The sequence below is a fragment of the Amphibalanus amphitrite genome, unplaced genomic scaffold, assembly GCF_019059575.1.
Source record: "Amphibalanus amphitrite isolate SeventyFive unplaced genomic scaffold, NRLGWU_Aamphi_draft 000550F_arrow, whole genome shotgun sequence".
Classification (NCBI taxonomy): domain Eukaryota; kingdom Metazoa; phylum Arthropoda; class Thecostraca; order Balanomorpha; family Balanidae; genus Amphibalanus; species Amphibalanus amphitrite.
This window is the reverse complement of record NW_024882044.1, coordinates 392,642-419,523: the sequence shown is the minus strand read 5'-3', so window position 1 is coordinate 419,523 and position 26,882 is coordinate 392,642. Positions and strand designations below refer to the sequence as shown.

Sequence of the window (26,882 nt, the reverse complement as noted above, 5' to 3'; positions counted from 1 at the left end):
TCAGGTCACTTTCAGGTCAGAAAAGGTCAAATTTTGAAAATGAAATTTTTCAACTATAAAGGTGCTAATCAGATGCAGTTTGAGCTCAGGAACACGATGGTGCCATTTATATTGCTCTACGTTGTCAAAAAATCCACTGAAAAATGGTTTTGAAAAATATATAATTGTAAATTTTGACAATACCTAATGCAAACAACTTGGCTATTTCTAAAGATATTGGGCTAAAACTCGCTAGAGTAGTTCATCAGTGTGTGTTCTACACTTTTTGAAAAAATCAAAAAATATATTTTTTGTAATTGTTAAAACATATTTGTCAAAATTCTAAAAAATTCGAAAATTCGAGATAGCAGTTTGATAGCTACATGTATTTGTAGTCAACTGATGCAAAGAAATTGGATCTAGCTTTAAAACTAAGCTCTTGAAAGCGTTTGCCGTAATTCAATATTTTGCATCAAAATCGGCCGACATGACGTCACTCTGTCGTCATTTCCGGCCAAACTATGGTAGCCAGAAAGTTGTTTTTTGTCACAAGGTCTCAAATTGATACCGCTGAGGGTACCGCAAGTTTCGTGTTGATCCGTCATACGGTTTAGAAGATATTGCCGAAAAACGGGAGGGGGGGGGGCAGAGCCCCCAGTCATGAGCGAGTTAAGTGTAATTTCAAGGAACATGGATGATTACGGAGCGAGCGAAGCGAGCGGAGTCTCATACTGAATTAAGGGAAAATTCTGAGTATGAGCGGCCGGCCGGCCGGCCGTGGGGACGCTCTTCAAAAGCTAATATCTTAGGAACGGGACATCCGATTGACAAGCGGTCTTCTTTACTGAATGTCACTTGGACGTAAAAGTTCTGTGGTGTGATGGCCACCATGCGTTCTTCCCAACCACCGCACGTGGCGCGTGGTAAAGTTGGACATTTTTTAAGAACCCCCAAAATTGCAACCTCAATAACGGCACAACGGTTGGGCCGATTGAATTGAAACTCGGTACACAGTTAGGTCTCCATCAGATAATTCATCTGCAGGTGTTAAGGTTGGGGTGCTACAGCACGTGCGCACGTGCAGGGGGCGCTCCCAGATCTCGAGAACGGCTGGGCCGATTGCGCTCAAATTTGGTACACGGTTGGGGACCAGTTAGTAGGGTGCCGTGCAAAAGTCAGTTTGGACCCCGCTTGCACGTGCGCACGTGCAGTGTGCCGCTTCCAGATCTCGAGAACGGCTAGGCCGATTGCGCTGAAATTTGGCACATCGCTAAAGACCGGTTAGTAGGGTGCAGTGCACAAGTTAGTTGGAGGTGCCCCCTCGCAATTTCGCACGTGCAAGGCCCATCCTCTCGCTCGCTCCGTTGGTCGCCCAAAAGGCGTTTTACTGGTTTTATCCAAATAAATATGTGACCAAGTGAGCTCCATGAAGTGGGTTTTTTGACCGCTTATGCCATAACTTGATTCTTAGAGAACCAAGTCCCAACTATGAGCATTGTGCTCAAAACCGAGATAAGAATATGAAATATGACACCGGCCTATACCTCCCTGGACATGGCCCATACCTCCCGGAGTGTTTTGATGAATCAAAAAAGTGCATGATTTCTTAAAAGTTATCTTGAGACAAAATAAATCATTTCAGATGCTTGATATTAGGTTTAGGTTAGGTTTAGGTTTAATCGGATGGGCTGGTGTAGACTAGGTGTCTATTCGGTGCCCACGTCAGGTATAAGGTAGGTATACTGGACTGATTGGATCTAGGGTATAGCCGTTTGCGCCATGAATTGGTCAAGCCGGTTCTTGAAAGTGTTAGTGCTGTTTGCCAGTACAACATCTTCTGGTAGTTTGTTCCAGTCATGGATTATACGATTTGAGAAGAACTTTGCTCTTGCAACGGTTTTCGATCTTTTGACTTTCAGCTTCTTGCTGTGGCCTCTTGTTTGACAGTCATTGTTCATGGTGAAGAAATGCATTGGGTTTACATTGATGTGTCCTGAAAGCAGCTTGAATGTCTCTATTAAGTCTCCTCGCCTCACTCTAAGTCTTGTACCATATGTGGACCAACTGCCTGAATACAGTGTGTGAATACAGTGTGAATATGAGGCACACTTTTCCTACAACCTAAATCTACTTATATACCACTAACCATACTTAACCATACTTAACAACAAGTGGTTGGGTGTAACTTATAAATGTTTTGTGTAAAAAGTCATTAGTATCTTTGAGTGATCCCACTTTTCTTCCTTAGAAGGATGTGTTCTTTCTTTTCATGATTTTTTTGTGAATTTCTTCAGTTTTAGGAGAGTGCAAAAGAGGGAAATGATCAAACTATTGGAGAAAAGAGACAATTAAATGCAAAAGCAAAATTTATCACAGGCCAGTTTTAACCACAAAAAATAGCCGCCTGCCATAATTTTTTTGCCTTAAGACCACTTCAAATATAGAGCATACAAGATTGGCACGTACACGGATAGGGCCAGGGCTGGAAATGAGGCCGCTTTCTGGTCCCGGCGTTTTATTCTCCGGGTGGGTTAACCCCGTCTAGCGCTTAGCCTTTCGGGACCCTCTCAGAGCCGCGGTTGTTTTCGCCGCTCGGCCCATTCGAGATGCAAAGTTGATAGTCACGCGAAGTTTATTTGGGGCCTCTGAATATACGACTTCGAAATTAATCGATTCTACAAAACCTTTTTCTTTCATCTATATGCATACGTTTAACAGTAACTCCAGACTAGGCTGGTTTGGCTGGCCCTAAATAAGCTTCGTCTGACTATTAACTTTGCATCTCGACTGGGGTGAGCGGCGAAAACAGCCGCGACCCTGAGTGGGTCCCGAAAGGCTAAACGGGCTAAACGCTGAACGGGATTAACCCGTCCGGAGAATAAAACGCCGGGACCAGAAAGCGGCCTCATTTCCAGCACTGGATAGGGCTTTACATACTGTTTACACTCCGTATGTGAAGTGGTCTTTAGACAAAAAAATCCGGCAGGCAGCAATTTTTCTCTTGGTTTAACTGGCCTCAGGACAGAGAAATTCTAGCCAACTGCCAAATAAACTAGAATTATTTATTCAAAACAAAATTTTCCAAACAAAGATCTTAAATAAAAGTCAGAGGGGTGTTCACGGGCACCGCACACTGCTGCGTGCGGTGTGTGCGGTGCGTCCAGCAGGCGTGGGGGTAGGGGATGGGTAGGCAGCTCTGACGTCACAGCTGCATGCAGCGGACGGTCCGCTGTGGCCAGTCCCGACCGGCCACAGCGGTCGCTGTGTGCGGTGACAGAAGGCTGACGTAGGGATGCAGTGGGCGGAGCTTGGAGGCTGTGTGCGGTCCGATCGCACACAGGGCCCGTGAACAGCCCTCAGGTCACAGAATAAAAAGACAGCATTCCAAAGGTATTTGTTGGGATGGTCAGACTAACCTGCCCAAAATCCTGCTTTAAAACCTTCTGTTATTTTCATACGACTGCATTTGCAGCATGTCTTCCATAAAATACATTTATAGATCACTAACCTATCTACATATTATACATACGTAGGTACGAAGAAGAGCATGATTCCCGCGCCAAATTCGGAGCCAAAGTTGCAAAAACTTATACCCAATCTTATTCATGACCGATCTCAATCTAAATAATCAGTCCTGTACCAATGTAAAAGCCAACTATTAATTCAACAAAAATGAAGCTTGATAATGCAATTCTTACCATAATCAATTAAAAAAACGCATAACAAGCGCACCACCGCTCCTCTTCTTCGATGATATTTTGCCCAAGGTATATAAAAACACTGATTTTGCCCAAGGCTATAGAACTCCAGGTAAGGACACCAGCCGTTTGACCTTGAACGCCGCCGGCCGGCCGATGACGTCATTGGAGGCAAGCCGGCTCGGCGGACACACAGGGCGAATGCATAACGGAGGGGCGTTGGAACGTTGCGGGAGCCAGGGAGATATTTTAAAGTGGTTGCATACCACCATTGTTTGTTGATTGATCTACAGACTGCATCCTTTTTAACCTCGATGCATCCTAGGCCTGGATGGTGCGTACATTCGTGGAACGATCACCCCGTCCGACGTCCGTGGTCGAAGCTGTCATAGTATTTAAAGGAAATAGTTCACTTTTAACATGGGTTTGGAACTGGAATAGCAGTTTTGTTGCTTGCGCTGAGACTAGCACAAATCAGAAGCTTTTACGGCCCAACGATCACCCTAGACGAAGATATTCCATTTTTCGTTCCGAAAAGAGTGCCTTGCAGAGGAATGCGTGCCTTGCTGAGGAATGCAGTCACGTCATCGTCAGCCAATCAGAATGCTGCTTACAGCCGATGGGTTTGTCCTACGCAATATGATTGGTCAACGCGTAATAAGCTTCCGCGTCAAACATTATTTAATATAGAATATAGTTCTTCTTATACTAAAATATAGAAAATAATCCTTTTTACAAAAACGTTTTGTTTTATTTTCTGATCATTTTGAGCATAAAAAAACATAAATCCATAGCAAAATACTAATTTCAGGAAAGTGAACTATTTCCTTTAAGACACTAAGACGGGTGCAATAACGGCGATCCGATCCCGTCTCTGGCGAATTTAGAGGGGTCGTAAGGACCCAGGCCGAATCTGACCGTCTATTTTTAGGGAAACGGGGTGGGTGAATTGACAACCGATGGCTTAAGAGATGATGAGAAGGGATCCCGTCGTCGATTGTTGTTTGACAGACAACACATGTTGTACTGGGCGTATGACCATCAGAGGTAATGCCTGAACGTAGGCAAGCATAATTGGTCTGTCATGTTGTTTAGGAATATAAAATGGTAATGGAGATCATTGAGGATAAGATCTCTACATACATTACGGGAATTGACTTATGACTACGGCCCATAGGGGCACCGCCGGAGCTGTTGTTTTGCCATCGGTCCCAGGCAACTCCAGGGAGCTGCAGTACCCGGCGGCCAAAGCGGCCACCTCGTCGACTCGCAGGTCCTTTGGGATTCCGTGATGCTTTAGTGCTTCACCCACAGAAGCACGGGCATAGCAGTAGGATGTGGGGCTAGGTGTCTGTCCACCTCTTCATTCAAAGAACAACGTGTACAGCGCCTGGTCCCGCCGAAGCTCGGTATCGACCGTGACTTATTCACAACTGGCGGATCCAGGAAGGTTTCTCGGACCCCAAAAAGGTTTCTCGGAATTAATTTAAAAAAACTCGGATTGCGATTCCTTGCACACTGCTGTGCGGTGTGATTAACCAACATTTCCTCAGAAAAGTTGTGAAGTTTTCATTTATTCTCGAAAATCGGTTTCGGGCGCTGCCCTGGTTGTTGGGGAAGACATTTGCCCCAAATGCCTTCCCCTGGATCCGCCAGTGGCCGTTGCCCCACTCCGAGCTTGACTAAAGACGTCTTCAAACCTCACCAGAAACCGATGGTAAGGTGAATTTAAATCCAATAATTCATCTCTGTCTGCCCGCCTAAATATACTACACATGGTACAGCACCCGGCCCTGTCGGAGCTATGAGCCGATCGTGATATTTTCGGCTTTCCCCATCCCAAGCTCGATTAGAAACGTTCTCCTTCCCCACCCGATTGCTGATGTCAATTCTAATTCAATGCCTCATCTTTGTGTCTGTCCGACCATAACCCATTCATTGCACACCGTTCAGCGCCCGGCCCCGCCAGAAGTATCCTAGCGCGCTGAGCAGTTGCCTCCAGCCGCGTCATCGCGAGGCCCCGCGCGGCCCATAAATGAATACATTGCGCGAATAGCCGTGTCGCCCCCCTGATTTTGCCACACGTGCGCCACGCGGAAACGCTGGCGTTTTTTAAGGTTAGTAAAAAGAACAACACTATTTAACAGCTAAGCTGGCGGCCTGGCAGTTATCTAAAACTCGAAAACACGAATCGGCTCGCAAAAAAAAAAAATCTTTAAGATTTCAGATAAGATGGACTCAGTGAACCTGAAAAGTCAATTCAACGTTTTATCTGTTGAGGCCGGCCTCAACAGATAAAAACAGATATGTTTTAGTTTAGGGCCTTGAGGCCGGCCATCCATCCAAAAGAGCAGCTGTTGGGCCGATCGAGACGAAAACGCCAAAAGCGGGCAGCAGTCGTTAAGTGCGTTGTTACATGCCGTTTCGAATACGGTTTCCTCACCGCAGTACATCTTGAACGTCCTGCCGAAAAAGCTGCAGTGAGCTTTTGCTCTATAAGCTGTGCCCGCGCACGTCGCCATCTGACTGGGTCCCAGGTCGCATGCACCGTGGGTTGCAGATAAAGTATAAACGGTCGATTTTCATGCCCGTTCCGACGGCCTCCCGGAGGTGAGGATTGGGCATTGGCATGGTGACTATAAATAAAATGGTAAACACAAGGTTCGGATAGAAACAGGGACACGGGAACTACTTTCAGACTGGGGGGGGGGCACACCATAATAGAGATCAACCTAGGATACCACCAAATCTAGTTTTCTCACCGGTTTTAGGCCAAATATTTTACATCCCCTGGCTTTTTCAACTGAGGAAAGAAAAGATGCAAAAAGTGCGGTTCCGTCTCAAAGTTGTGGGGGCACCGCCCCCACGGCCCAAGAGTAAGGGCGGCAAGCTGCCCCCACTGCCCCCCCCCCCGTTCCCACGCCTATGGATAGAAAGAGATTCGCAAGTCGCAACCAAAAGCGTGAATGCAGTGGCTCGTATCGGATGAGGTTCAGGGTTCTTATAGAAGTTTCCTAAAGGCTGAAGTTGGTAGCTAAGTTCAAACTTCAAAGGTTGCCAGTTGGTATCGTCTGAGGCTCGCCGCGGTATGCCCAAATTCGTACCGGAAGAGGTCAAAAGTATCGTTCGTTGAGGCAGTTTCATTGGAATCGAGCAAGTGAATCAGATTCAGCAACCTCGATACATATCCTATCTGATATACCTACGATCATACTCCGTAACGAACTAAGCGGTATACGACTTACGACTATATGACATTGGTCCATAGGTGTAGGTATCTGTAAGAATTAGGTCCGATGCGGGCACATGCCTACTTGCGAGCTATTTGTTGTAGGTATATGAGTTATGCCACCTCTTTCGGTACGAACCTTGCCATACGAGCGTTTTGCATAAGTGCGAACTTTATCCGATAGGTGATGCGTGCATTCTTTACTACGAGCTTCTACTAAGTACTATCCCATGTTTGTATACGGTCATACGGATCCCTCATATTACGAACCAAGCTTGCGGACATCTTCCTTCAGGCGCGGATACAAGGGGGGGCCATGGGGGCCATGGCCCCCCCCCTTGGCCGATTTTTTTCAAAAATAAAATAAAAAGTTAAAAAGTTAAAAACTGAAAAGGGGGCCTCCTGAAAATAAAGTGGCCGAAATCCGATGAGTTTTTTTTTTTAACCTACCCACTTAGTTATTTCTTAGAAGACTAGCTGAGAAGACTTCTTTGTTAGAAGATTGGTAAAGCTTTTCATAACTTGGAGGTCTCTTATACTCACAGAGATGACCACTTTTACAGGGCCTCCTAACCTGCACAGAGGGCCTCCAAGCCTGCACAGATGTAGAGATGTTGCCTGAACAGCTAGATAAGCTCAATAGACGCAGTTTTTTTGGGGGGGCCCAACAAGTGGGAAGATGGGGCCTCCAACAGGTGGGATTATGGGGGGGGGGGCCTCCTGGTTTCTAATGGCCCCTCCCTTGGAGATTTTCTGGATCCGCCCCTGTCTTCCTTTATGAACCCTGGCTTACGAGCCTCAGTCCCTTTACGAACTCCGTGCTTGTAAGCCAATAACAAACCATAATCCGGATTCCGGATACCGTTCCGACGGGCCATACGAACGAACAGCCACCGAGTGTCCTCTCATTCATCGATGAACCTTGTACCCTCCCCCTCCCGACCCATTAAGTCGGGCCGAGCGATAGGGGCTAGGGCCGAGTGCGGTACAGTCCCGTGCGCGCCCGACGGCCACCGGATACGCTCACCCCTGCCGTGACACCGCCACAATCGTCCCACCGCGGCCGCTTCCACCGGCATCGGCGCGCCGGCCGGCCGGCTGAACGAAACCACGTGCGTCCGACGCCGGCGCCTGCGGCTACGGGAGGGGTGCGGGGGAGCCCCGCCACACCGCGCGGCACCGCGTATCGACCGGCGCGCCGCGCGGCTCCCGAGCGTTCCTGGCCCAACTCCAGCGGCGCCGCCGCGCCGGCCGGCAGCGGAGGGTCCGCCGCCGCGGTTTAGGCGGGGAGACGGGAACTTACGAGAAATGGCGCGATAGCGAGAGGCCGAGATAGTACTAGAACCGGTGCGATAACCCATATTTGAGTGGCTCATACCAAACTGAATTTTTACAATAAGGACGTCGGACATTATATTTCTTTCTTCAACGACCGCAATTTTTGCCGTCACCAGCAAGCCATTACTTGATAAAATGGTCTGACAAAGTTATTATGTCTATATGCATTATACAATGTAGTATATATATATATATATATATATATATATATATATATATATATATATATATATATATAAAGTTAAGTTATATACGCTTATTAGGTAGGTAAATGCCTTTGCATGAATACCATGGTCAAAAAAGTAAAGATTTCGTTCTGAATTCATTGCACTAAGCTAAGCAATAGCATGAAAAATATGTTGGCAAATGACAAGTTTAGCTGTACCTAACCTATTTTTGAAGCAAATTAAATCGTAATGATATTCCAAATATATTGATTGGAATTAATGCATTCTCCTCAGCCTTGCAAAACGGTAAACATCGCCAAGAAGTCTTGTTACTTAGGTAAATTTCACTTATTTTTAATTTTTACTTGAATGCCCAAATGTTAAGTACTTGCCGCATTTCACGAATGTCAAGATATCGTAGACCGGAAAGGAAACTTTCCGCATTCAAGAAATCGCATGCGAGAGCCTATTCAAATTTGTACATTATAATTCTGCCCGCATCAATGATCAATCGCACGGGGGAAGTGCGTGCCGGATTGATGCGGGCGTGTTTCCATGCATTTGAATAGGCTCTCGCAATATGGGTGGGGGGGGGGGGATGTCGATCTCAGCCACGCAGGTTTTGCCACATGGGCCTCAATTGAAATTTAGATAAGGCTCTAATCGTGGGTTATGATATTTTAGGATTTAGGCTCGGGCCCTACCGATAGCTATTTAAAGTCAACGTGCCGATAGCTATATGCTCCAGCCGGCATATAGCCAGGTAGCTACAGTTTGGAACGTGCATATATGCTTCATCTCAATAGAACGGGAGGCGGGGTAGAAATTTAGCACCTAAAGTTCCGATAACATAAGACCTCATCTCAACGGGCCTCGTTTGAGCTTCGTGTCTTATATGCTTTGTGCTTGAACGTCGACAATGATATCAACGGTTTGAAATAAGCAAAAACAAAAACACCTCGAGGACAATATGCCTTCGGTGCAAATTCAGAATTCACCTTAAATCATCATCAGTTTATTGAGGTCTCCAGTACATGCCAAGCTAAATGACTAATGGCCAAGGGACAACTTATCCCTGTCGGGTGCGTGCCGTTTTACTTAGACGCACGCCTGAGGCGCCTAGCCCTGAGCCAAGGGCGGCGCCACCGTGGGGGCAGTGGGGGCAGACTGCCCCCACTGACAGGAGGCCGTGGGGGCAAGACTATGTTTTTGCCCCCACAAAAAATTGGCTGATGTGGAAAAGGGAACAGAAGACCGGTGCAACATTCATGATAGGCGGTTATAATAGTACGCTTGTTTTTGACGGTCCCCGTATCAAGTGCATCAGCAGAAAGTTCGTTCTCAGACCGTCTGTCGCATATCTCCTACTCCCACTCATTCTTCTACTCATTTTGATCCACCAGAAGGCTGTCATGTGATAGGTATGTATATATCCGGGTTATTTGGAAATGTATGTGGGTCACCCTAATGGAGCTTATTCTGGTATATCAATCGTGTGTGAGAGAATCGCACATATTGATATACGTACTCGTACTACGCCTACGGGAAAAGGGAAAGTTCTGTTTTACCTAGTTCAATACCTAGTCAGTGCCTAGTTCTAGGTACGTACTGACTATTGTTTTGAGGAATACACCATTTTACATCTCAACGAGCAACATAACGTTTTCACAGGTCTTTGTGTCTCGCAATCTAGTTTTATAGTTTTATTTACTCGCGACCTTAAGCCGGCCGGGCCCGTGGGGTAATCCCAACCACCGCAGCCCGGGGTAGGGGAGAGTGGGGTAATTTGGCCGGTGGTGTAAATTGGCCGCCCCCACCTGTACGATGTCTAATAAAAGTGAGTGAAATAACTCTTGTCTCTATTCATTTGTCATGGGTAGAAATAACTGGAGGACAAATGTCAAAACTTTGCCCCTCGTAGTTTTATTCAAAATTAATAAAACGTTAATTTCATTAGAAAATGGTAACTTTTACTTCTGTTTACAAAGTTGTATAACATGTAGTATTTGGGCTAAAAACGAATTCAGACCTTATAGCGCCATTCTTAGTGGTGTTCAGCGGTTCCAAGAGCAATTTTATGTAATTCCGTAAAGCCGTGATGACCTTATAGACAAAAATTTTCAGAATGGCAATATGGGGTAATTTGGCCGGGACTAGCGGGGCAACTTGGCCGGTGCGCTTATGGTCACTATGCTGGGACGGCCGAGTTTTTATGGTCAATTGTACCATAAATGACATGATTCATGACAAACTTTGACTACTTTGATGCCTTACTTCCGATTGGCCAACTGTAAGAGCATGTGACGTCATCAAAGGTTACCAAACGTTTTTTGCTAATAAATCCTTACATAAAAATGGTACAGCCGCACAAATGGTCTCATTCTGTTCAGCTCGCCAAGGCGCATCGAATGATATGCATGATGACCTTGAAATCACGTGACCGTGAGGTCAAACGACCTGATGCAACGTGACTTGAGTTCAACCTTTGACCTGGACTTCTCAAGGTCAACACATATATCTTTCGATGCGGACTGACGAGAGAATTACGATGGTACTCGAAGTTTTGGCCTAGCTTGATTACTTCAAAAGTTATTCGCAAAAAACTGTGATCGCATCTAGAGCCGCTAATTTGGCTATTTTGACCCCTGTGACCCCTGAGCCAACCTCCAAAATGCGGCAAATGCGTCATAGGACACACGTCATTGCTGAATCTGAAGCTGACTCGCAATATAATAGCAAATCGCGACCGCAAACTAACACCGGCCAAATTGCCCCACACCCCCGGCCAAATAACCCTGCTAGTGGGGCAATTTGGCCGCCTTGCAGACCTTTGTAATACGTCACAATTTCAATATAAGTAATTACTCTATCATTTCAAGTTCACTGTCCAGTAAAGTAAAATGAATGCGACACCTGCCAGCGTTGAGAAAATGCAGAAATGTGTCGTCAATTTTAAGTTATATCGTTTTCTAAAAAAAGCGGCCAAATTACCCCACTCTCCCCTACCCCCCCCCCCCTACACTTGTCTAACTCCGTAAATAAGGCAGCTACGGAAACAAAAATGGTACCAAACGAAAGGTATCTACGAGAAGATTCTAAAGCATCCAAACTTTTTTCCTCAAGCCAATTTTCAAGGTCAGAAGTCAAGGTCAAAGGCAAAAACCGGCACTTTGTAGTGGTATCAAACATCTTTTGTGGTCCAGAGGACGGCATGATGCATGAAACCGGCTAAAATGGATGTTTAACGAAAGAAGAGAGTCTGGAGATTCCGATGATGTGCATAACATTCAAGTTCAAGGTCACGGTCATGCTCAAAATTGACCACAAACTTTGCCACCTTTTCTTAAATCTTGTATACTAAATTCCGAGATGTTTTGAAGCTTAGCGGACCCCTATTTGTATTTGTGCTTTACCTTACGATAGAAGGCTGCTACAACTCAAGGTCAAAGCCACAAGAGAGTATCCTTGCTAGAGGCTATTTCACTTATTCAAGTCAGGCATAATAACTATGACATGTTTTGCCATCCCGAGACTCTAAATGAATGCTTAGAGCAAAATGGATGCCAGAATCGTGATCAGCGGCTACGAAATCATCACAAACGACCTTTCATGTGTCAAAGTCAACCAAAGGTCATTCGAGGTCACATGAGTGTTGAGGTCAACGTAAAACCTGACCGTTCCCAAACAATACAATGTCATTCGACGTGGCTTGACAAGGCGAATGCGAAGGTACCTTTGCCGTAGCTCTAGGACCATTTTTGTTGAAGTTATTTGCGAAAAAACTAAAGCCCCAGTTCGGGGTCGTTGACCTGACCTCTGACCTCAGGTCACCAAAGTTTCTTAAGTATTTTTTCTAGGTCAAATGCTACACAACCGTGCTCGTAATTTGTCTTTATTTTATTTCTAATACTATTTTGGCAGCTAGCTGAAGTTCACGTCTGTGACGCTGAAGTTTGCCGTGCAGGGGTCTAGAAAAATCGGCCCTGAGACGTGATCAAGGAGGCTAGGTCCAATTGTTTTGCTTCAAAAGATGTCAAATTAATGGGAAATAAGGTACAACAAGTTTGGTCTTTCTATCCCTAAGCGTTCGTGAGGTATCGCAAATATTCGCCAGGGGGAGACGAAAACGCCCCCCCCCCCTCCGGGCCCGCGAGGGTTAATGGCTAAGCTCAATACGTATGCATTACACCCACTGGCGGTCGCAGCCGCTAGCAAAAGGGGGGGCCAAAGTCACACTCGCTGGACATAACATTTATCCGTCACCGGGAGGGGGGGGGGGGGTGATCGGCTAATTTTTTACGTCCACGAGGTGCCATGCAGTTGGCATTACTTATGCTTCATCCATCTGATTCTTGCGTGAAATCTTTAAGCTCAATTTAAGGCAAAATCACCAGTTCCATTTCCCGTCCCACGGTGCTTCCACTGGTCGGCCCACTGCACCATGACGACGGATCGGTGTAGCATAGGTATACTGGAAGGTCAGGCACGCAGATTCATGACCTTACCACTATAAAACAATTCGGAAAAGTACAGATACCTCTTGCTTTGAACAAGCATGTGAAACCCAGAGAGCATTTTCAGACTATGACATTTACCTACCCATATAGGTAACGTACCTAGTTGTGTGGCGGCGGGAGAGAGTAGGTACACCGACCTCTGGAGACCCCCCACAGGTTCCGAGCTTTCAAAATTGGCATCTGACTCTGAGGGCCGCGCGCCACTCCTGCGGAGCTTCGCAACGGCTCTATTAGGGCTCACTCAACCTGCCTAGTCTTACTGCTAAAAAGACTGGCCCTGAGCCCTAAGGACTTCATCAGTCTCTGCCAGCCCCAGGACCCACACCGGCTCATGGGGTCCCGGCGTCGAAATATGAGGAAATCTGCGCGGGACCATCAGGACGTAAAGTAATCTCGATCAGGACCAACGTAAGGCTGTGCCGGAGACTGCGTGAGCCCTCTGATCTTCAGAAACCCACCCATGTATGTTTTCACGTAGAGGCCAGTTTAGGGCCCTCAGAGACCAGTACAGGGCCTGCAAACTACAAAGGCCAGTAGTTTGAGACAATCAGTGACCGAGTTGGGCTCTCAGAGGCTAATGTGGGTCATTACAGGCCAACATGGGCCCTCAGAGGTCAGCGTGGGGCCCTAAAAGACCGGCATGAGCCGTCGTTGGACCCCAGAGGCCAGCAGAGGGCCCTCAAAGGCCAAGATGGGCCCTCCTCAGAGGCCAATGCAGGCCCTTAGAGGCCGGCACCGGGTCTTCAGCAGCCAGTGCGGGGCCCTCATTGGCACCTGAAGGTTCGTCTTGGGACACCACAGACAGAAATAAGGCCACCAGAGACCGGTGTGAGACCCTCAGACGCCGGTTGGGACCCCTGAGGCCGGTTAGGGGCCCTCATAGGCCAGATGTGGGGTCTCAGAGGTTGATGTAGGCTCTTAGCGGTCAACGTGGGCGCTTGACCGCCACTGAAGTTCCCTCAGAGGTCAGTGTAGGACGCTCAAAGACCGGTGTGGGAGCTATATTAATAGCTGGACGTGGTTTTTTTGAGCCTCGTGACGATCGAATAATTGCCAGGGCCCCATACACCTATATGGGGGCCCATTGGTTGTTTGAGGGGGCAAATGATATGATGGCCCCCTTTATTGACCTTTGGGGGGGGGGGGGCATGACCCTGATGCCCCCCGCGACCGCCACTGTGTACACATTACACACATGCCTCTGAGATTACATACTAGCTCATGCAAACTCTATGCAGGCCCAGGAGTTCCCACGCTAATCCTTAAGAAACCAAGCCAGCATACGGCGTCATGCCACCGGGCTTCTGAGGTGCACAGCACCAGCCCATGAGGTCTTACTTTAGTGTCTTAGAGCCAATCTCCTTAATAGCAGGGCCCACCGACCACTGCCGAAGAGGGTCTCATGCCAGCCATTGCTGGGCCTACGAGAGCCTCAAGTAAACCCACGCTGATATTCCATATAAGATCCGGCCATACTCGTGAACCGGTGCCAGCGACGCTGACCGCCAAATTGACAGAATGCGAAACTGAGCCCACTCATGAGTGAAATTTACGTCCTTTGATGGCGCAAGAAAGAAAATGAAACATACGAAAAGCTTTTCTAGGACTTTTGCTCGATCTGAAAGGTGGGGCCAAAAGATAGTATGGCCCCACCTTTCAGCACCAAAGGGGGGGCCATGGCCCCCGTGGCCCCCCCCTGGGACCGCCAGTGATTACACCTGAAACCATAATAATTTTGAATGGCAACATCTAACTAGGGGCAAGGTGCTCATGGATTTTGCAGATTGGCGTATCAGACAACAGTCTGATCACCTCAAGCTTGCCCCCACTGGCGAAAATTCGTGGCGCCGCCACTGCCCTGAGCCCAACCGCACACGAATATTTCGATATTTTTCCCCTTTGTTTATGGTTTGCATGCATGCAGAAAGAATGGCTTCATGCCCTAAAACAAAGTCTAGCCAATTATTCTCAAATCATAACACCGGTGGGACAAAGCTATTGAAACGGCGATAGTGATACGATACGCGAAACACACAGACACATATACACAAAAAAAAAACGCTTTGACCTACCAACAAAATTACTTTTGGTTTGCAATGTTATGAGTCTTGCAACGTGATCAAATATATTGATTGGTTACCAACCGGTAAAATTAAATTGGTAAAATTAGGTGCACTCGCCGGATAGCCCGTCGTGAAAACGGCCATTTGGCTTGCGATATTCGGACTTATAACTTTCAACTGCACTTTATCCAAAGGTCGTAAGTCGTAACTCAGTATGAGAGCTCATTTTTTCAATTTATCGTAAGGACGCACCTGGCTTACGCACAGAAGGCATGTAGGTATTCCAAAAACCGGCACAGCATATCGCACGCTTAGACATTGTAGAAAGGTATACGTTGTTCATATTCCCTGATCTTTTTACTTTCAATATGAACATGCATTTTTAAAATCCAACTGAGACGAGATGACCTGGACAGTGGACAGGCCCAAAGCGGAAGAATCAGCCTTGATCAGCCAAGGGCGGCGCCACCGTGGGGGCAGTGGGGGCAGACTGCCCCCACTGGCAGGAGGCCGTGGGGGCAAGACTATGTTTTGCCCCCACAAAATTTGGCTGATGTTGACAAGGGAACAGAAGACCGGTGCAACATTCATGATAGGCAGTTATAATAGAAGGTACGCCTGTTTTTGACGGTCCCCGTATCAAGTGCATCAGCAGAACGTTCGTTCTCGGACCGTCTGTCGCATATCTCCTACTCCCACTCATTTTCCTACTCATTTTCATTCACCAGAAGGCTGCCCTCGCCCCTCGAGCTTGACCTCGAGGAGGTTGAGAGGCAGTTTGTCAAAAGTCGGCCAGAGAAGAGATCACCCTCTTTTGGGAACCCTTAGACTGAGACCGACCGAGCTCAGGGAGGTATGACAAAATGTGATAGGTATGTATGTTCGGGTTATCTGGAAATGTATGTGGGTCGCCCTAATGGAGCTTATCCTGGTATAGGTATCAATCGTGTGTGAGAGAATCGCACATTTACGTACTACGGGAAAGAGAGAACTGGGTACTGGCTGTTGTTGTGAGGAATACACCATTTTACATCTCAACGAACAATATAACGTTTTCACAGGTTTGTGTCTCGCAATCTAGTTTTATAGTTTTATTTGTTCGCGACCCTAACCCGGCCGGGCCCGGGGGGTAATCCCAACCACCGCAGCCCGGGGGTAGCCCTCCCCACCCCCCCCACCTGTCTAACAACGTTAACGGAAACCAAAATGGTACCAAACGAAAGGTATCTACGAGAAGATTTTAAAGCACCTAAACCTTTTTTTTTTTTACCTCAGGTCAATTTTCCTGAAGTCAAGGTCAGAAGTCAAGGTCAAAGGCAAAAACCGGCACTTTTGTAGTGGTCTCAAAGTACGTGTTCCAGAGGACGGCATGGTGTATAAAACCGGCTAAAATGGATGGTAAACGAAAGAAGAGAGTCTGGGGATTCGGATTCCGATGATGTGCATAACATTCAAATTCAAGGTCACGGTCATGCGCAAAACTGACCACAAACTTTGCATTTTTTCTTATATCTTGTATACTAAATTCCGAGATGTTTTGAAATGTTTTGGAGCTTAGCGGACCCCTATTTGTACTTACGATACAAGGCTGGTACAGAGCACAGGGTCAAAGTCACAAGAGTATCTTTGCTAGAGACTATTTCACTTATTCAACTCAGGCATAAGAATTAAGACATGTTTTGCCATCCTGATGCTCTAACTGAATGCTTAGAGCAAACTGGATGCCAGAATCGTGACCAGTGGCTACGAAATCATCACAAACGACCTTTCATGTGCAAAAGTCAACCAAAGGTCATTCGAGGTCACATGAGGTCAACATAAAACTTGACCTTTTCCAAACAATTTACATGTATGTCATTCGACGCGTCTCGACATGACGAATGCGAAGGTACCACTGCCGTAGCTCTAGGACCATTTTTGCTGAAGTTATTTGCGAACTAAACTAAAGTCCCAGCTCAGGGTCGTTGACCTGACCTCTGACCTGAGGTCACCAAAGTTACTTAAGTACTTTTTCTAGGTCAATTGCTACACAACCGTGCACGTAATTTGTCTTTATCTCTAAAACTCTATTTTTGGCATCTGGTTGAAGCTCACGTCTGAGTGACGCCGAAGTTTGCCGTGCAGGAGTCTATAAAAATCGGCCCTGAGACGTTATCAAGGAGGCTAGGTCCAATTTTCTTGCTTCAAAAGATGTCAAATTAATGGGGGATAAGGTACAGCAAGTTCCGTCTTTCTATCCCTAGGTGTTCGTGAGGTATCGGAAATAGGAGGCGAAAACGCCCCCCCCCCCCTTCCGGGCCCGCGATGCTCATGGATTTTGCAGATCGGCGTATCAGACAACAGTCGGGTCACCTCACCCTCAGTCTTGCCCCCACTGGCGAAAATTCGTGGCGCCGCCACTGTGATCAGCACTCCACAACGAACATAAGAAACTACGCCAATCTACGACAGCGTTGGACCTACGCTTGTTCCATTATCAGACGGGCCCTGCGGGGAACATTCATGAAGCTTCGAGAGTTCACCAGTGATGCCTGACTGTACGCAGCATATTCTCTCGCTTCCGCATATAGTTTCAACCCGTAAATATTTTCAACGATTTTGGACAGATTTATAATAATATTTTCAACATTTTAAGCGTAAAACTGGAAAATATATACTCATTTTCTTTAAATAGAAATGAAACTAGGAATTTGATTGAAAAACAAAACGTAAGTAATAACATAGGAATCATCCGCCATACGTCTATATAATCACCAAACATGGCGCCCGTGATTCAGTTGAGAATTGAAGACGAGGGAGGTTGTTGCGCGGTGTCTGATTGAAATATTAGAGTACTGCAATCTGCGAAAAGGTATGTGAATGTCTGTTTGTGTCTGGGATAGCTCGTTTAATTTTTAAATGGCGTATATTTTTTTCATTTTTCGACAAAGGAAGTGTTATTGTATCTGAGAAGGGCATACCAATTAGATATACTGATACCTACACTGAAACCTAGCGAGGTGAATGTGTCTAGTTTCCAGCATGGATTACTTCCTTCCATTCACATTGATGTAGCATATCCACGGGTGGAGAATGTTTGAAAAAGTTACCCCGGCCGGCGACCGAAAGTCAGAAAGACGATGATGGTCAAATATTTGTCAACGGTTATCAACAAACCCCTATTCTGTGGCATAGAATAATGGCTGTCTGCCGTTTGTACGTTTTTAGGGAAAACTGCTGCACGCAGGTGCGGAAGATTTCGTAATTGTAACTACAATTTTGCAACACTCCTTAAAATTTCGGACGCATGTCACCTAGTGATAGGTCAGGTCATCAGGTCAAATTTGCTGGACATGATCGTGCTAAAAATGCCATCATGCCCTTTGCAAAGCTTATTCCGTGGAAGTTGCAACCTTCCCACAAAAACAAAATGTCAAATTTGACCGTTTTGACCCTCTTATTGATTTGAGCTGGCACCTGAAATATTATTCGCGACTGAGCCTTAAAGGTAGACTGCCACCTTTTTTCCACAAAACGGTTTTAACTAGAGCTGAGCCACCTATGTCCCAGACTGAAGTCGGTTTTCCGAAATTCGAACCCGTTTGCGAGAAATCGGAGACCAAAGTTCAGTTTGATGCCATTTTTTTAGTCCAAGAAAACCGACATCTCTACTGTTTATCGATAACTTTGAAACATTAATTTTCTTATCTTTTGGTAAATATAAGTCAAAACTTTGATTGTTTCGAGATCAGAGAAGAATTTTGGAGTGTCAAAATAAAAGTTAAACTTATATATTCAGTAGTTCATTTTTTCCAAAAAAGTGTGGGAAATGGGGTTTAACATGGGCCAGACCCATTCCAAATGAGCCATGATTTTTTTAATGTTTTACGAACTTAAATGCAAAATAAATTAAACATGGCCAATTTCTCATGAAATCATATATTAGTAAATCATAAAATACCTTACTTTTTCAAATAAAATGTAATAATCTTATGACCTTGAAGTCTAGTGATGTGTAAACATTGTCGCTAGACATTAACCGATTGATAATTGTATGAAAATCGACAATTTTTTTCGCGATTCACGTGATGATACTTTGTCAGGTGAATTCTAAAATTTTGTTTTGTCCAGGGAATAAATCATAGGCCGATCTGAGAAAACTTTTTGAAGGTGGCAGTCTTCCTTTAAACGAGTAATCGAATGTTTTGCTTGCAGTCTTTAAGCTCCGTTATGTTCATGAACTGAGAAAAGTTGTCGGAGAACGCTAAAATCAGAGAAATTTGGCTTTTGATGATCTATGGTGATTTTATTATTGAGCTTGCCTAAAACATGACCAGATTTCTCTGATCACGTTTGTCGCTCTTTCAAACGTCGTTCCGCTTCTCGCCTCGTAGCCCAGTAGCCGAGTTAAAAGGAGCGTGAAAAGCCCACCTCTCGACTCAACGTGTTACGATAAGGCCACCACCCTGGCGCGGGTTAAGTTGGGGGAGCCTTGAGCCCCAGTAGCTCGTCCTTCTAAGTTCTATGTATATCACTGATATTGCCCTCGTCCTGTCTTGTGATGTTATTACAGTGCCATCTTACGATAACGGCCCTTAAATATGATTTACTTCTGTTTGATGAAACATGTCGGGCTCCGCGATGAAAAGACTTAAAAACATAGAAACTTCAAAATGAAAATAAAGTACATTTTCAAGAACTTTTCAAGGTAGATAAGAATAACGAGAGACGCTTTTATAGATGGCAGTTTTTTTCGTATGGAGACAGCTTTTAGGATTTACAAAAGTGGAAAAGTTACCCCGGCCGCGCCGGGGTCGGCTGAAAGTTACCCCGGCCACGGCCGGGGTGGCCGGGGCAGGTTCTCCACCCATGAGCATATCAGTCTGGCCTGGCAGCCCAAATTTGAATTAGCCTTTCAGAAGTGTTTGGTTTGCGGAACGGTTTTGACTCCCCGACCTGTGATAGGCATGTGTTGGTGCTATGCTGTTCTCCCACATGCTTCAAAAGTGGTTTGTCCAATGTTTATGATGCAAAGGATGGATCTATCTGATTGGGAGGGAAATTTCTACAGGCATATTTTCTTCGCACAGCTTTTTGTCTGCAGGGTTTTGTCTCGTTTTGTCTGTACATTGTCATTTGTACATTTTTCATTCAGATATTTTTTGTCTTTATACTTTTTAGTCTGTATATATCTCCATTCTGACATTTTTTTGGCATTTCCATTCCAATTCAGACATTTTTTCGTTCAATTTTTACGTCTGCAGTGCACCCACTGTTACAACTCAAAGGTGAAGGTTGAATGAAGACAAACCTACTACAATGCAAACTCTGAGGCAAATGACATTATAATCTTGGGGCAAAGCAGTGCAGGGCCAAAGTCAGTGCCTTAGGAGGTATTACAGGCAATGGCAATGAAGCCCGTAGCTAGATGCACAACCGCTTAAAGGGACACTCCCACCTTAACATTAGTTTTGAGTTGAGATAGCCGAATTGGTGGCCATGGCCTGCAAATACCGGTTTGGGCACTCACAACATCGAAAAATGCTTTAATTCGAAGATATGGAATTTCAACCTTGCAGTTTTCGGATTCTAAGGGGCTAATGCATTGGAATGCCCCCTTAGAATTTGTGACGTCAGCGGAGATCTAACGATTTTTAAATCTTAGACTAAAACCATCGCTAACACGTGGTGGTATACGCTGCTTTGCGCGCAATGTCTGCCGCACTTTAAAGCTGCCAAATTATTGCTTCCAAATAAAGTCGCTAGTAACAGGGGAGATCCCAAAAAGTAAACAAAAGTCAAAGCCCAATATCTTGAAAACCAGTGAATACTTTTTGGTGAAATTTGGTAGATATTCGTTTTCCCTCTTTCTGAACCAAGGAACATCACTCTCATGCCAATTCATTAACTTTTTTTTTTAAGGTGGGAGGGTCCCCTTAACCTTGAAATAATTGACTTACCATTGTTTGCAATCTATGCATGCAAGTAACTTTTTCCTTATCCCTGGTAGGCAAAAATTAGTAGGCAAGGATAGGTGAGGTTTGGTTACGTTCTAACTTCTAACCATTGTGCTCTATGTATTTGCCATCCCACCCCATGTTTGCCCTTTACTATTTTTTTTTACATGTCATAAAGAAATGTCCAAGGTGGTGTTTCAAAAAAATATGTAGATGAGAAAATGTCTTGATGACAAAATACATGGAAGAAAAAATATACGGACTAAAAAATGTTCGGACAAAAAAATGTTCAGACAAAAAAAATGTTCAGACAAAAAAAAATGTTCAGACAAAAAAATGTACTGACAATAAAGCACGGGCGAAAAAATGTGCAGACAAAAAAGTGAGAGATGTAAAAAGTCTGACGAAAATCTGCTTACGTACAATTGTCCGACGAAAACGTGCTAAACGTAAAAACGTCATGGAATCTGTGGTAGTCGATTGATCGACTGATTGCCAAAATATGTGACTGATAGGCGTTACACGGCCGGGTTGGGCTGCACATACTTGTATGATCAAATGTATAAAAAAATCGTGAAAGATAGTGAACTCGCTCGCCTATCAAAGACCGTTTCTAACAATTTTGTCCTTTTCAGATGACGACCACAGACGGAGATGCGGAAGTTTTCGCATTCCAGGCTGAGATTGCTCAGCTTATGTCCCTGATTATCAACACATTCTACTCGAACAAGGAGATTTTCCTGCGTGAGTTGATTTCCAACGCTTCTGATGCGTTGGACAAGATCCGCTACGAGTCTCTGACCGACCCCTCCAAACTGGACGGTGGCAAAGAGCTCTACATCAAGATCATCCCCAACAAGAATGACCGCACACTCACTATTATTGACACGTAAGTTGAACCATAGTGTGGCTCGTCATAAGCTAAACATATTTTGTCGCAAGCACCCGTTTCAGTGTCTGAATTTAAGGCTTGCAAGCTGTAACGCAATATTGTGTGTAACGATATTGTGAGTTTTCAAGACAACTTTGAATGGGCTTTTCTACTCGGAACATACCACAGTTGTTCCTGAACAGGTTTTATGACCATTATATTTGAATGATGTTGTAAGTTACGTCTGACGTGGGTCGGGATGTGATAACGCCTATCACACTCAATCTTGATCCATGTTGTGCTGCCAAAACAAATCTGAACTTGACCCTAGGTCACCAAACGATGTCAATTAGACTGCTGTGATTAACATGGGTGTAATTTTTCTTCCAGCGGAATCGGCATGACCAAGGCTGACATGATCAACAACCTGGGTACGATCGCCAAGTCCGGCACAAAGGCGTTCATGGAGGCGCTGCAGGCGGGCGCCGACATCTCGATGATCGGCCAGTTCGGCGTGGGTTTCTACTCGGCCTACCTCGTCGCCGACAAGGTCACCGTGCACAGCAAGCACAACGATGACGAGCAGTACGTGTGGGAGTCGTCGGCCGGCGGCTCGTTCACCGTGAAGCCCGACACCGAGGAGCCCCTGGGCCGCGGCACCAAGATCGTGCTGCAGCTGAAGGAGGACCAGACCGACTACTGCGACGAGAAGCGCATCAAGGAGGTCGTCAAGAAGCACTCCCAGTTCATCGGCTACCCGATCAAGCTGCTGGTGGAGAAGGAGCGCTCCAAGGAGGTCTCAGACGACGAGGAGGAGGATGAGACCAAGGAGAAGAAGGAAGAGGACAAGGACAAGCCCGAGGTCGAGGACGTCGGCGAAGATGAGGAGGGCGAGAAGGACAAGAAGAAAAAGAAGACCATCAAGGAGAAGTACAATGAGGAGGAGGAGCTGAACAAGACCAAGCCGATCTGGACGCGGAACCCCGACGACATCAGCCAGGAGGAGTACGGCGAGTTCTACAAGTCGCTGACCAACGACTGGGAGGACCACCTGGCCGTCAAGCACTTCTCGATCGAGGGTCAGCTGGAGTTCCGCGCCCTGCTCTTCTGTCCTCGCCGGGCGCCGTTCGACCTGTTCGAGAACCGGAAGAAGAAGAACTCTATCAAGCTGTACGTGCGACGTGTGTTCATCATGGAGAACTGTGAAGAGATTATTCCCGAGTACCTGAACTTCATGCGCGGCATTGTCGACTCTGAGGATCTGCCCCTGAACATCTCCCGTGAGATGCTGCAGCAGAGCAAGATCCTGAAGGTCATCAGGAAGAACCTAGTCAAGAAGTGTGTCGAGCTTTTCGAGGAGATCGCCGAGGACAAGGAGAACTACAAGAAGTTCTACGAGCAGTTCGGAAAGAACCTGAAGGTAAGCATCTCATTAGAATCATCGCCTATAATTAATCCCAGCGTGTTTTATTGGATTAATGTACGCTGATAATTTCGTGTTTAAACTCTCCATAAAATCCAGACTATCACATTACGCTTGTTCGTCAAATTCATTTTCCGCTCATTCCACGCTCTTCCCGCACGCAATGTGTTCAGTTGTAGCACCATTTTTCCGGCTTTTGTCGGGGGTGATGCCGGGTCAGCTGGGCTGTGCTAAGGAAGTAGATCAATGCCGAACAGTGCTAACACACTACGTGGGACCTCTTTCTCAATGTCCGATCGCGTGGTTGGTGGTCCTGTTCTACAGTTCTTCGTAAGTTGTAACTATCTGAGGACCTTAGTTGGGCTTGTTGTTAATGATCTTTTATTATGTTCACAGCTCGGCATCCACGAGGACAGCACCAACCGCAAGAAGCTGGCCGACCTGCTGCGCTACTACACCTCTGCGTCCGGCGACGAGCCGTGCTCGCTGAAGGACTACGTGTCGCGCATGAAGGACAACCAGACGCAGATCTACTACATCACGGGCGAGTCGCGCGACCAGGTGTCCAACTCGGCCTTCGTCGAGCGCGTCAAGAAGCGCGGCTTCGAGGTGGTCTACATGGTGGAGCCGATCGACGAGTACTGCGTGCAGCAGCTGAAGGAGTACGACGGCAAACAGCTGGTGTGTGTCACCAAGGAGGGCCTCGAGCTACCGGAGGACGAGGAGGAGAAGAAGAAACTGGAGGAGGACAAGGCCAAGTACGAGAACCTCTGCAAGGTGATGAAGGACATCCTGGACAAGAAGGTGGAGAAGGTGGTCATCTCCAACCGGCTGGTATCCTCGCCGTGCTGCATCGTCACCTCCCAGTACGGCTGGTCGGCCAACATGGAGCGCATCATGAAGGCTCAGGCGCTGCGTGACAACTCCACCATGGGCTACATGGCCGCCAAGAAGCACCTCGAGATCAACCCCGACCACAAGATCGTCGAGCAGCTCAAGGTGAAGGCTGACGCCGACAAGAACGACAAGAGCGTCAAGGATCTGGTGATGCTGCTGTACGAGACGGCCCTCCTGAGCTCCGGCTTCAGCCTCGAGGACCCGGGCGTGCACGCGTCGCGCATTCACAGGTACGTCTACAATTCATTCAATTCACTGTATTTTTGCGCATAATTTTATATTTAAATGATGCCATTGCACTTAATGTCCGATCTCTGACGAATGACTCTCTCCCTGATAAGTATTCCCCACCCAATCGCCTGTTACCCCTCGTGGTTTGCGGTGCTGACGATCTTTTCCCTCTTTGCCAACAGGATGATCAAGCTCGGCCTGGGTATCGACGATGACGGCGAGCCGGAGGTGGCCGAGACGCCCGCTGAGGAGATGCCCCCGCTCGAGGGAGAAGATGAGGATGCCTCGCGCATGGAGGAGGTCGACTAGATGCGCTCCCCCCCCCCCCCTCGCTAGGCTATCATCTGCATAAGGCTGTCATTTTTCATTATCATTTCGTTAGTTATGTTTATAATACTGTTCCTACGGGATTGTGATTGCACGTGTATGATATCAGGTACCGATTAATACATTGTCCATTGTGTTGGTACGGTGTTTTCTGGGTGGTACTGCTGCTTATGGAGGAACTGCGGAAGGGAATTGGGGTGACGACAGCGAGCGGGAAATGCGAAACTGATGAAACGCTGCTGAGTGCGGTCTAATTGGGGGTCGTTGGCACCAGTTTGCTCACATCTTGATCTGGTTCTCCAAATTCGAAAAGGAAGTTCAAACCAGCAACCAGATAGATGGTGGGGTCTCATTTTACCCGGTTGTCCGCCTCGGCTTACTACACCTGACAAGCCCATTCGCTAGCAGTCGCGCTGAATGAATTGGGATTTGGTATTCACCAGCGAATTTTAGGTCTAGGCAAGGGCATTGACGCATGACAACGCCAAGGCTATAGAACTCGACAACGCCAAATTGAAACCAACTAGGCCATTTCCCGACCCATTTCACAAACTAAACGAATGAAGTGAGATTATAGCCATCAAATCAACAGCTCTCCCGATATGACCACCTCGCACTGATACGTGGAACAAGCATGCTCGCTGAAGCTCATTGATGAGCAATGGCACTCATCTCGATCTCGATCGATTATGAATAATCAGCAGAGCACCATTGTAATACATTTTACATATGTTACATTGTTTGTTAACATTGAACATTATTTATAAATAAAATTAAAAATTGAACATTATTACATAGGCGACGGAATGGGTAGGGCACCGGGGCACAGGGCTGCGGAGTCGATGGATTTACGGCGACTCCGACTCCGACTCCGACTCCGGCTTTCAAAAACCAACTCCGACTCCGACTCCGACTCCTGGCAGAAATGTCGACTCCGATCGACTCCAACTCCCGACTCCGACTCCGCACACCTGGCAGGGCTGCGGAGTCGACAGATTTTCGGTGACTCCGACTCCGACTCCGGCTGGGGTTTCCAATATCGACTCCGACTCCGACTCCGACTCCGGTCACAACTGTCGACTCCGACCGACTCCGACTCCGACTCCGACTCCGACTCCGCAGCCCTGCCGGGGCACCGTAGATTTTGGCATTTAAACATTAGCCCTATGGCCTGGGCGTTGCATGGAAAGAATGGGACCAAAAGTCGGCAGTGCCCCCCTTGATTGAAGGTGTTCCGCCGCTACTGATTTATTATATAGAACATTTAAACATAAACAATTGTGCATAACGCACATTGTGATGCGTTCTCTACGGGGCAGCATCCCAGCTACCGTTCTTGGCCGCCAGGTGTCAGCACAAATTCGTCGCTAGATGTCACTAAAGACCGGACCTCCATGCCGTCGCCTCCTGCAGTCTAGCGAGAGCGCTGTAATATGCAAGGCAAGGGGGAACGGACCATTGGATCTGGGATTATCCTCATTACTCTGAAATACATTCCCTGAAACTACGTGACGTTGACGCTGAAATAAACCATAACAGTGCCAGGGTGACAACTGATAACTGGATTATGCTTGTCTGTCTACTCTGAACCTATACCTACTTGGTGCATGATGAAATTGAATAAGTATGAAATCAATATCAAAAGACCGGCTGATAATTAATTTGCTGACAATATGAGTAGATGGGCCATGGTATGACGATTGTAATCATTAGCTGTGTTTCTTATTGAGGGCAGGGCCCAGGGGCCAGGGCCCAGGCCATAGTCACGGGCCATTTGCGTCCTTCGACGGCACAAGGTGGTACGACCCCCCCTCGCGTTTGGCCCCTGATCGAGCTAGAGCTTCCCGGAAAAAAACTAGCGTGTTGCCCGTCACGAAAGGAAGCCGATGATATTCAGTTTTAAGGTCCTAGGTCATTGGCTGACCTTCCAGGTCAGGTCAATGACCCGAAAATCGGGAAAATCGAGACCTGTCCGTTCCCCTTGTGCCGGCGAGGGTTAAGACGACTAGGCGAACCGACGATTTTTTGTGGAAAGGCATGATCGTGGTCCAGCATTCACGGTTTGACCGTTCTGGTCTTGGTTCTGGTAACAGGTTGTCCATTCGTGGTTTTGCACGAATTCATCCAAGTTCATCCGTTTCTTTGCAATGGTTCCACTTCGACTACCGGCTAAAACGATGCTCTAATTGGCTTTCGTACATCATGT

General features: G+C 46.6%; 2 protein-coding genes across 10 annotated transcripts in view; one reads left to right on the top strand and one right to left on the bottom strand.

Moving 5' to 3' along the window:
* Positions 1-15,435, bottom strand: part of LOC122393716 (serine-arginine protein 55-like) — a 28,751-nt gene extending 13,316 nt beyond the window's left edge. The window contains exon 1 of one of the 6 annotated variants that reach the window (XM_043389972.1): positions 15,244-15,435. Coding sequence is in view for 4 of the 6 variants with exons in the window: in XM_043389970.1 (XP_043245905.1) it covers positions 3,509-3,586 (78 nt within the window). In the remaining 2 variants the exon portion in view is untranslated. Of the gene's footprint in view, positions 1-3,508; positions 3,601-3,677; positions 3,767-15,243 lie in introns of those variants that run through there. The other 5 variants (XM_043389971.1, XM_043389969.1, XM_043389973.1 and 2 more) reach the window with 5 other exon arrangements.
* LOC122393715 (heat shock protein 83-like) lies at positions 15,002-24,815 on the top strand. 4 transcript variants are annotated; one of them, XM_043389967.1, is made up of 5 exons: positions 15,002-15,074; positions 21,563-21,816; positions 22,189-23,218; positions 23,618-24,348; positions 24,532-24,815. In XM_043389967.1, exons 2-5 carry the CDS (start codon positions 21,563-21,565, stop codon positions 24,656-24,658), a joined length of 2,142 nt encoding a protein of 713 aa, XP_043245902.1. In that variant the 5' UTR covers positions 15,002-15,074; the 3' UTR covers positions 24,659-24,815. The 4 variants fall into 4 exon arrangements, with proteins under 4 accessions (XP_043245902.1, XP_043245901.1, XP_043245900.1 ...); XM_043389966.1 differs by having other exon boundaries at positions 15,005-15,026; XM_043389965.1 differs by having other exon boundaries at positions 15,005-15,043.
* The last annotated feature ends 2,067 nt before the right edge of the window (positions 24,816-26,882 follow it).

Coding starts and splice junctions, on each gene's coding strand:
- LOC122393715 (XM_043389967.1), top strand. CDS start 21,563: ATGACGACCACAGACGGAGATGCGGAAGTTTTCGCATTCCAGGCTGAG. Junction 21,817..22,188: donor ACACTCACTATTATTGACAC/GTAAGTTGAACC, acceptor TTTTTCTTCCAG/CGGAATCGGCATGACCAAGG. Junction 24,349..24,531: donor CACGCGTCGCGCATTCACAG/GTACGTCTACAA, acceptor CTTTGCCAACAG/GATGATCAAGCTCGGCCTGG.